General features: G+C 40.5%; 1 protein-coding gene and 1 long non-coding RNA gene across 2 annotated transcripts; one reads left to right on the forward strand and one right to left on the reverse strand.

The window, feature by feature from the left end:
- Nucleotides 1–2,241: 2,241 nt before the first annotated feature.
- Nucleotides 2,242–3,917, reverse strand: LOC121988425. The gene is made up of 2 exons (XM_042541853.1): nt 2,595–3,917; nt 2,242–2,415 (listed from the first exon to the last, which is right to left on the reverse strand). The coding sequence occupies exon 1, from the start codon at nt 3,798–3,800 to the stop codon at nt 2,637–2,639; it is 1,164 nt and encodes a 387-aa protein (XP_042397787.1). The 5' UTR covers nt 3,801–3,917; the 3' UTR covers nt 2,242–2,415; nt 2,595–2,636.
- A 329-nt stretch (nt 3,918–4,246) lies between these two features.
- On the forward strand, nt 4,247–4,983 carry LOC121990469. Its single transcript, XR_006114603.1, has 2 exons — nt 4,247–4,651; nt 4,952–4,983. It is a non-coding gene; the product is annotated as an uncharacterized LOC121990469 (long non-coding RNA).
- The last annotated feature ends 5,726 nt before the right edge of the window (nt 4,984–10,709 follow it).

The following is a 10,709-nucleotide window of genomic DNA, read 5'->3' on the forward strand; positions in this document are numbered from 1 at the left end:
TCCAATGAAAATGCATTCCCCTTCGAGGGAATACTAAGCGCTAGTCAAACTTAGATCTATTTTGGAAGTATAAGTTGGTACCATGATTAGATCCTAGTCTTGGTAAGACAATATCTAAGTCATAAATTTATTTTATTCATATTCCAACTCTATTTTGCAGGGTATCTTTGGTATTTGGACTAACATGTTTTGCAAGAGTTAAAGTGCAAAGTTAGTCTTGAATAAACAGTGCTTGAGACGTCTCAAAGCTGATTGGAGGCGCCTCAGAGCTGAATGGAGGCGCCCTAGATAGGGCAGAGGTGCCCTCACACAGATAAGATTCAAGGATAAAAGTTAGTTGTGTGGAGGTGCCTCGAAGTGCATTGAAGGCGTCTCAGAGCACATTGGAGGCACCTCGGAGCAATGAAGGCACCCTCGCATGGATAAAGATCGAATGTTGTGGATCGGATAAGCGCTATTGGAGGCACCTCTAACACTGTTTAAAAGAGGGCTTCAAGCAAAGACTTTGAAACAACTTTTCAACGTGCATTCTTGATCATCCAACTACTTCGACTTCGTTCTACCACTCTGTTGCGACGCTACCACACTTGGCTGCTGCAGTTAGACCAGTTCCAACACCAAAGCTCAATCTATATTTTCATCTTTATGTGTTTGGTAACATTTTAATTAAGTTATTTATTTCTTAAGAAAGTGTAAGGTTGTCACATTTTCTGTATTGATTTTACGATTGATAGTGGATTACCCATCATAAAGTCCCAAGGGACTTAGGTTTTAGAGTAAGAGTCGTTGAAGACTCTGAACCAAGTAAAACTAATCATGTCTTGTTTTATTCTTTCTTACTTAATTGTATTCTGCGGAGCACTTTGTTTTAAAAGGCTGAAAATTAACGAGTTTTAAATACATGTGATCCCCCCCCCTCTCTATGTGTCATCGATCCTACAGGTACAAGGAGGAAAGGAGAGTGAAGAACTTACAGAAAGGGAACAAAAGAGAACCTTAAGAAAAATCGTCGAAACCGCAGTCGTTGAGCACTGGAAGAGGAAGAACACATTCACGTTTTTCCCAACATATTGCCTTTATAAACCCTAAAGCTCCTTCGTATCAACTACCCAATCTAAATCCTAAAAGGTAAACTAATCACCATAGTCATTCGATAAAAAAAACACAGCATCCCAATAGTCACCTTAGGTAAACAACGTTGGTATGGTCGAACCACGTGGTAGTTCTATATAAGCTAACATTTATGATGGATCAGACAAGCTAATCATAGCTTGGATGTACCATCACACGTATTACCACACATTTATGGTGTCTGAGAGACTTATTTTTGAGGTACTTGATCGTACCGACGATAAGTTTATCAAGATGACATCAACCCTAGTATGCGAGCCGATCGACAAACCAGACTTTACCAATGTCTAGCCAGTTGGGCTCAAGCCTCATTCGATTAGACTTGAAGGGAAAACTTGTGATACAAGAGATATGAGTAGCTCCCACGTATGATCAGAAAGTCAATCTTCCGGTTTACATGGAAGTCAAAGCTTAAAGGTAGATCAACCCAACTGAATTGCCAATCGGGAGACCAAAGGCCACCATCCGATCGGACAACCCTGATCTCAATGACCATGCTCCCTCCGTATCTCACTTTGCTAGCTCAGAAATTGTCATCCGATCGAACAACCTCGAACCCAAGGGTCATAATCCCTCTGTATCCCACTCTGCTAGCTCAGAGACCACTAGCTAGTCAAATTCCACAATTTCCCCATTGCTATGCTTCCTCCAACTCCAAGATCCAACCAGACAATTCTTCTATAATCTTTCAATCGGATCCTCTCGACTCTAGAGCCTTAGCACGCCTCAACTCCTTATAAAATAGACAAGCATATAAGCAGTCTCGTTAGCCTATGATCAAATATCCCACTATTTGGATCAAGCTTAGAAAGGCTAATGAATCTTTCGTCTCACAAGCTTATTCCATAAGTAATGCGCGTTGTGTTGTCAGAGGCACATGGAACATTATCTTTATAGACATGGAAATAAGTAATCTGAGCGATGAGAATACACAACACATTAAAAATATAATGTTGGGATATTTTCTTTATCTTGATATGACATTTTATTAATGTACAAATTACAAAGGAATTATAAAATCCCGCCGCCAAAGGCACAAGGACGCTTTGATATCGCACAATCTAATTTTTCTCTATCGTTTATCTTCCACCTTTCAATCATTTCACTAATTCAAGTGTCAGAATAGATACCAAAGACCCTTCCCTACTTACTAATTGCTCCTTCCTCACTTGAGTATTGAAGTGGGCGCACTAATTCTGCCCGGCTTACGATTGCTCCTTCCTCCTCTGCTCTTTTAATTTCATAGGTTTTTCTCCTAAGAGGATGTCTTTTTGTCATGTCAACCTTGATGTCAGCACAAGGGATCAGTTATAAACAAATACGAAAAGAACGAAAAAGATATCGTGTATAGGCAAATTTTGGATTATGAATGAGATTGCGTCTCAAATTAAAATTACAAAAGAATGGATTTTTAGGCAACCAAACTTGATGAACAATGGAAATTAATCAAAATCCAGCATCACCAGAAATGAAGAGCCTGAAGCAGCACAGTAAATGAATGAAACCTAGCAGTTCTTCATGATGTACACCAGCAGCGAGAACCCCTCAGGCCTATGCAATTCCAGCTCCTCGTGACTCGACCACCCCATCACTGTCGAACTGCTCGCCGTGGATGCCGAAGAGGCCGACGAAGAGCAAGAGTTCGTCTCCATCAGACGCCTACGAAGCTGACGCTTACGCCGCCCTGGCTGCACTATGGCTCTCTCCGCACCGCCAAAGCCATTGTTACTGCTGACCCCGTTCCAGTTCTTGGTTTTGCTCGAATCCTCCTCAAAGGCTGCGATTTTGTGGATAGCGTTAACTGAATCCTCGTCAAAGACGAGATCTTTGGCCAGCCGGTTCCCCAATTCGTGGTCGCCCTCCTCCTCGAATTGGAACAAGAACACTGCACGGACCCTCGCTGCCGCGTTGCGGCCAGCAGAGGCCTCGCCCTGGAATAGCCAATCGTGGAGGTCCCAGGAAAGTTGCATCCGTACGCCGCCGGCGATCTCCAGCCTCTCACTCCCTCGGAACTTCCACCGGAGGCAACGCACGTGGAAAACCCGCTTGCCATCGACGGCCACCGACATCCCAGCCTCCTCTCCGCCTTCCTTGGGCCCCAAATCGATCGAGATCTCCCGATCCCGCCCACCACACCGCGCCACTGTGCAGTAAGTTCCCCGGCCGCTGGGGCTATCCAACACCGCATGCTCCTGACGCGCAGCCAGAAGCGGATGCAAAAAGGGGGCTTTTGGCCGCCGCGCCCGCGTCTTCCTGTATGCCTCCTCAACGAGGTCGCCGGCGACGAGGAGCATCTCGCCATCGATCACCGCAGCAACGAAGAAACCTCTCTCGGGCTCGGCACGAGACGATCTGCCCGACGAGAAGACCGCCTGCGAGATATCCCACGAGAAGACAACGCTGCGGCCGTCCCCGATGGGAAACCGCCGCGATCCCCTCCGCCTCCACAAGAACGACGGGCGGAACGAAAACTCGAGGGGCTCCTCCTCCTCGGCGTCAGAGAGGCGAAATTCGACCCGAAGGGCGAGACCAAAGGCGGCGCGTGACCATGTGAGGGCGGCCGGGCCGAGGCGAGTCTCGTAAATCGAGGTCCTAAAACTCGGCCCGACGGCCGTCGACGGCATCTCCTGGTCCGCGACACCGAAGCAGGTCGCCAGTCTGGCAGACATCCTCTCCTCCAACCTCCGAATCGGAGCGAAACTGGATCGAGAAAGCTAGGGTTTCAATCGAGAAATCAAAGATTCGCGAGACGGAACAGACTGTTCTTGTTCTCACTTGTAATCCGGCTCCCACTTGCCCTTTTTTATATAGAACTCTAGACCAAATGGCCCAATGGGTCCTTGGAAATAATTAACCATCATGGATGCTAATATTTAATTAGTTGATGATTAGCGTATTAATAAATACCTGTAATGAATTGTAATTACGCGGAAATGAAATAGTTGAGCGCTCGAAGGTCATGGCCAAATGAAGAAAAACTTCGAAAGGTCAAACAATAGGAAAGAGTCTTCACCAACGAGTCTTCATTTTGAATGATGAACCTAGTAGCTGTGCAAGCTCGTTCTCATGTTTTTTTTTCTAAGTTAATAAGGTAATTTATAGGACTTACTCAGGGGCGGATCCAGGATTTGAATATTGAGGGGGCCAAAACTTGTGTCGCTATATTCATTGTCGATTGTGTGGGAGAATTTAGAATTCATTACATATTTAGAAAACTCCGTGACCTAAATTTTCTATTGGTAGTTTGATATCAATATCTCGAAATAATATTGTGACATTGAAATAAGCTGTCGGTCCTTGTTTCACATCGGAGCTACATGCGAACTTGTTAGGGTAGAATTCAATTTGCCATCCTTTTGATCATTCACATCTATTCAGCATCTATTGCTTTGCATTTCATTATTGCTATTCATAATATTGGTTTATTAATTGATTAGGTACTCTAATTACTACATCAAGTTGAAGCGTCTGAGTATTCGAATTGCTTTCCTCTCACATTCGTGGCATTCTTCATATGCAGGTACTCCTTATCTATTACTCTATTTGCCATCAAACAAAAATATATATAGCTTTCACCTACTCAACTTCACCTGTAGAGCCCAATAAATTCTTCACTGTTGACCAACAGAGCTCGATGTTTTTCAGGGGGTCTCTTTGTTGATCGCAAAATGCCTCTATTTGGCATCCTATCATCAATATATACACTATTTCCATTCCTTGAATTTTGTAATAGCAGATCTAGAGTCTGTCAATGTTTTTCTTTGGTTTAGTTTATCCTTTGTTGAATATTCATTGTATCTTATTCTTTGGAACACTCCAGTCTAGAAGATATGGAGTCTGTCAAGTCTGCAACTGAAGAGTAGAGACTTCCTCCACACTATCAGCACCCTACTTTTATCTTTCTCGTCATTAGCAACCTCAATGCCACTGGCTATGCAATATGCTTCAGTGTTCGGATAAACCTTCACCATGATCCACCAACTTCTGGTTTCTCCGGACGGCAATTTCGAAGAGATATCTCTGCTTGAGTCTCTTCAAATTTTGCTCGTTAGAAGAGAGCTAAAAGCAAGGTTGATCCAGGATTTACACATGGACTGGGGGGGGCCGTGGCCCCCCCAAGTCCCCATGTAAATCCGCCTCTGGACTTACTACATTTAAACCGATGTAATATGCATGTCTCCGTATAGATTAACACACTACAAATATTGTCAAATTAAAATTTAATAAAATAAATACTTTATAATTTTCACAAAAAAAAAACTTGAAATGTATGATAAAATAAAAAGACTTCAAACAGAATTTTTAAAAGTTTAAGGTGTAATAAGAAGTTTTCAAACTTACTACTTTGAGTAGTAGTTACCAAATCTTTCCCCAAACACTGATTTAGTGTTTATTATCATGTTTCCTAATCAATAATCATGCGAAATTTTGTAGTGTATTATATAATGGGAAAAATTTAGACATTACACATGCTAAAATTGAAATTTTGACATATAACAGCGTTATGAGCAGATAAGAACAAATAAAAAGATATATTTTATAATCTTCTAAGATTTTCTTGTTCCCCTTAGCATTATTACTAATTGCAAATGTCCTAATTTATTTGTGGAATTTCTACAAATTCATTTCAGCTGCTAAAAAAAATATGAATTTAGCCTGTCATTAATGACATAATTTTAGCTTATAATTTGAGCCTAAATAAGTCCCTGACTGATAACTGGGTCTTTAGTTGATCAAGGGAAAAATTTATCAAAAACGACAGAGTTCATAATTTGGATTCAATTTCAAAGTATAATACCATAGGAGATAAATAAGTAAATTTAAGCTAAAATGGTCTCAATATCGATCGAATACAAAATCATGAGGATGAGGCATATTAAGGGAACCAGATTAAGAGCAATTAGCAAAAACAAGACAAAAATATATATAAACACTACCATTTTCAAGGAAGTGTTGGATTGCCGGAGATATTGAGAAATTAACTGAATTAAAATTACATAAAATTAATTTTAATTTATCTGTCGAGACGACCTGAGCTGATAATCTTAGGTTGCCAACGGGACTGGTACTGCCAAGCTTCCGGTGGTCTGAATCGCGGAGTCGATGCGGTGCGTAGCAAAATCCGGAGTCGATCGCCAAGTCGGAAAGAGAATTCACCAAGTAATATGCTGAGGTATGTGCTCAACGCAATTTCCTTAAAACATATTTGCCCCACCTCCGGTTGTGCTTAGAGATTCTCTCGGAGCATCTGTTTCCCAGGATACAACGGCAAAACCACGAACACAACCAAGCACTGATTGTTCGTGGCGAACTGAGAATACACTTGAGTGCTATCACGAGTAGTTCAGCCTAGCGGATGCACGATTGAGAGAGTTTTGTGGGAAAACACGGGTGGGTAGAGGTTCGCTCCATGCTCTTCCTCTCGCTTTCTCTTTCGCTTATCTTCTGTTCTACTATTTGCTCAGGATCTAGCCTCCTTTTATAGGAGCTCTCACCTTGCTGGCATAAATGATCAACTTATGATCATTTAATGATGGGTTTAATGTCATCATTATTGGGTTTAATGTCGAGATGTTACAAAATCATTATTAATGGGTTCAATGTTGCCATTAATAATGAGAAATCACCATTAATTTCACATTAATGTTTCTATTACACTCTTGAGCATGTAGCAAAAAGAGATTCAAGTGGCAATATGTTGGTTTATTCTTTTAGGTAAATTTATCTCGACCGGTCTGGCATTCGACATGCGCAGGTCGTGCTCACACACAAGTCAACATTGGTTCAGTACAATTTGGGCCCTGGATTTGCACCCACCTCTGCGCACTCATGCGTGAGAGAGTCTCTCCCCATGCATATGTTTACAACATCAATGCATGTGTCATAATTTAAACCAACAATAAAGCAAGAGACTTCTAATGTGGGACTAAACTCATGCACAATAGAGTCTCTTCGTCTCCACCTATTTATTCCATTCATATTTCCAACAATCCCCCATATGAATGGAAAACAAGGTATATGATAGCATTCAACAATTGAGTCAAATATAGGATAGATAGGTTTTACCCTTTGAACCTTCCCTTGTGAAGATCTGTTTGCTTACTGACTGATAGTAGACGTGATGTCCTTGAACTGTTCTGTCGTCTGTGTAAGCATTGACATATCTCACCCAAGACTCTTCTTGATACAACTCAGTTCTCATTAGTGTGTTCATTCTTGGCCATGAACAAGCCTAGTTCTGTGAGAAGCTCTAAGAATTGTGCCTTCGATTCTCTTCGAAGCGACCCCACTTCTTTCTTACATAGTTGATCCCTCGAGAGTAGCTATCTACTCTTCTTGATTATTAAAAGTCCATTGGCTTACCCTGATCCAATTACTATTTTATTGGGCAACCCCCACAGTGTGTCTAGTCAGTACAAATTAGTTATCCCTTTGAACCTAGTTCTTGAGATCTCTAATCAGCATAGGTTGGGTATCCTCTACACCGATCGCTGACAATAGCATCAAGCTCATTCCTCGTGATGAGCTTGCAACTAGCTTTTTGATTAACCCTTTGGTTAGCGGATTCACTAGGTTATCCTTTGACTTCAAATAGTCAACAGTGATAACTCCCGTTGAGAGTAGTTGTCTAATGGTATTATATCTACGACGTATATGTCTAAACTTACTATTATACCGATGGCTCTGTGCCCAACCAATTGCTGATTGACTATCGTAATGTATGCAAATAGTCAGCACAGGTTTCGGTCATCTTGGAATATCTTCTAAGAATTGTCGTAGTCATTCAACCTCTTCACTGCATTTGTCAAGAGTTACAAACGTAGATTCCATTATAGATCTGGTTATTACCGTTTGCTTAGAAGATTTTCAGGAAATGGCTGCACCTCCCAGAGTGAATACATATCCACTCGTAGACTTAGAGTCTTTTATGTCAGAGATCCAACTTGCATCGTTGTATCCTTCGATCACATCAGGATATCTCATATAGTGCAGTCCATATTCACGAGTATACCTCAAGTATCTCAGTACTCTTATTATCGCTTTCAGTGCTCCACACAGACATTACTCGTGTATCTACTCAGTTTACTTACTACGTAGGCCAAGTCTAGTCGTGCACAACTCATCAAGTATATCAGACTTCCAATCACTCGAGAATACTCTATCTGAGAGATACTTTTACCTTGATTTTTTTATAGATGTTGATTCGTATCTATCAGTGTCCATGCCAATGCAGTATCACCTTTGGTGAATTTCTCAAGAATCTTGTCCACGTAATGGAACTGACTAAGAACAAGTCATTATGTTATTCTAAGAATTTTTATTCCTAGAATCACATCAGTTAGGCTCATGTCTTTCATGTTAAATCTTGAGTTCAACATATCTTTAGTAGATTTAATTATCTTATCATTACTCCCAATAATAAGTATGCCATATACATATAGGCACAAAATGACATAGTCATACCCTGTGGCTTTTATGTAGGAACACTTTTCACACTCATTGATCTTAAATCCACATTCCTTCATGGCATTGTCAAATTTTTCATGTCATTGCTTTGGTGCTTGTTTCAAGTCATATAATGACTTCACCAATGTACAAACCTTATTTTTCTGTCCTTGCATAGAAAATTCCTTAGGTTGCTCCATGTAGATTTCCTCTTCTAAATCCCTATTTAGAAAAACTATCTTTACATCCATGTAATGTATTTCAAGATTCCATAGAGCGATAATAGCTAAAAATACTCTAATAGAAGTTATCTCGACACCGGAGAATACGTATCAAAGCAATTAAGGTCTTCTCATTGTTGGTATCTTTTGATTATCAATCTAGCCTTATACTTATCAATTGTGTCATCTGACTTCATTTTCTTCTTAAAGATCCACTTGCAACCTAGTGGTTTACTTCTCAGAGGAAGATCCACAAGTTTCCAAGTGTGATTTTGCAAGATAGATTCTATCTCAGATGTAATTGTCTCTCTCAGTGAGGTCCATCAAAAGAGCCTATAGCTTCTAAGTAACTTCAGGGTTCACTTTCCAACATGCAAGTAATAAAATCTGATCCATAGGATTTTTCTACCCGAGCTTTTTTACTCTGTCTAAGCTCAACCTCGACTGGTTCATCATCATCTTCTTCGCCTTATGTTTCATATGCCCATTTTGAGGGGCTAGCATTCTCTTGGGTCTTATATGAAAACATATGCTCGAAGAACGAGGTATTTCTCGATTCAATTATTGAGTTCTTGTGTATCTCCGGTATGTGTGACTCATACACATAAAAACCATACATAGTGTTGTTATGTGCATATCCAAAAAATATGTAATCAATAGTCTTTGGTCATATCTTAATCCTTTTCAGATCAGATATCAAAACTCTGGCAAGACACCCTCATATTCATAAATATTTGTAGAATGATCGTCTTCCATTCCACAACTCATACGGATTTTTATCTATTTTCTTTTGAGGCACCTTATTTAAAAGGTAATTAGCTGTTAACACAACTTCTCCCCACATGAACTCTGGCAGTCCAGAGCTCAATAGAAGAGCATTCATCATCTCCTTTAGAGTTTGATTATTTCGTTCAGCAACTCCATTTTACTAAGGAATATAAGGAGCTATAATTTCGTGTTTGATCCCATGTTCAACACACAACTCAGCGAACGGTGATACATATTTACCACCTCGATCACTTTGAACCACCATAATCTTTCTATTAAGTTGATTTTCAACCTCATTCTTATAGAGAGTAAATTTCTTTATAGCTTCATCCTTACTTTTGAGAAGATAGACATAACAGTATTTTGTATTATCATCTACAAAAGTGATGAAGTATTTATTCCTATCACGTGTTGGTGTACCTTTGATGTCGCACACATCAGTGTGAATTAGCCCGAGTGATTCGTTGCTTCTTTCAATATGTTGAAAGGATGACCTTGTCATTTTCGCTTCAACACAAATCTCACACTTGTGTTTTGGGTCAAGGTGGAATGTAGGTATGCTTTGCATGTTTATTTATCTACACAACACATCGTAGTTAACATATCCTAGTCTACCATACTACAAACATGAAGACTCAAACATATAAGTGGAAGATCTTTCATTCTTATTTATCTTAGACCTAATGGTCATTACATTGAACATAAACAACCCATCAGATACATAGCCACTTCCTACAAACATTCCATTCTTAAACAACACAACTTTGTCTGACTCAAAAACAATGTGAAAGTCATGCTTGCTTAGTAGTGATCTAGACATTAGATTCTTCCGAATCTCCAGAACATAAAACACATCGTTTAGAGTAATTTTTCATTTGGCAGACATCCGTGATAATTTTTCATTCTGTCGTATAATTTTTCATTTGGCAGATGATCATGTCCGAACGCTGAGTCGATGGACACTGGGGACGTGGCACTCTCCGCTGTCTTCGACTGGCTGAACGAATCTCCGGCGAATCTGCAAGGAAGTCGAGCCGAGAAGGGGTTCCCGGCGACGACCCTCCGACGCTCAAGTCAGGCAAGAGGAAAACGATGAAGTGACTCCAAAGATGAGGGATTGCGTACCTCTGGCAAAGTCTGAGG

This window comes from Zingiber officinale, chromosome 6B, assembly GCF_018446385.1.
Source record: "Zingiber officinale cultivar Zhangliang chromosome 6B, Zo_v1.1, whole genome shotgun sequence".
In the NCBI taxonomy this organism is placed as follows: domain Eukaryota; kingdom Viridiplantae; phylum Streptophyta; class Magnoliopsida; order Zingiberales; family Zingiberaceae; genus Zingiber; species Zingiber officinale.

Bases quoted from the DNA above. Each gene is read 5' to 3' on its own strand.
- LOC121988425 (XM_042541853.1), bottom strand. From the start codon at position 3,800: ATGTCTGCCAGACTGGCGACCTGCTTCGGTGTCGCGGACCAGGAGATG.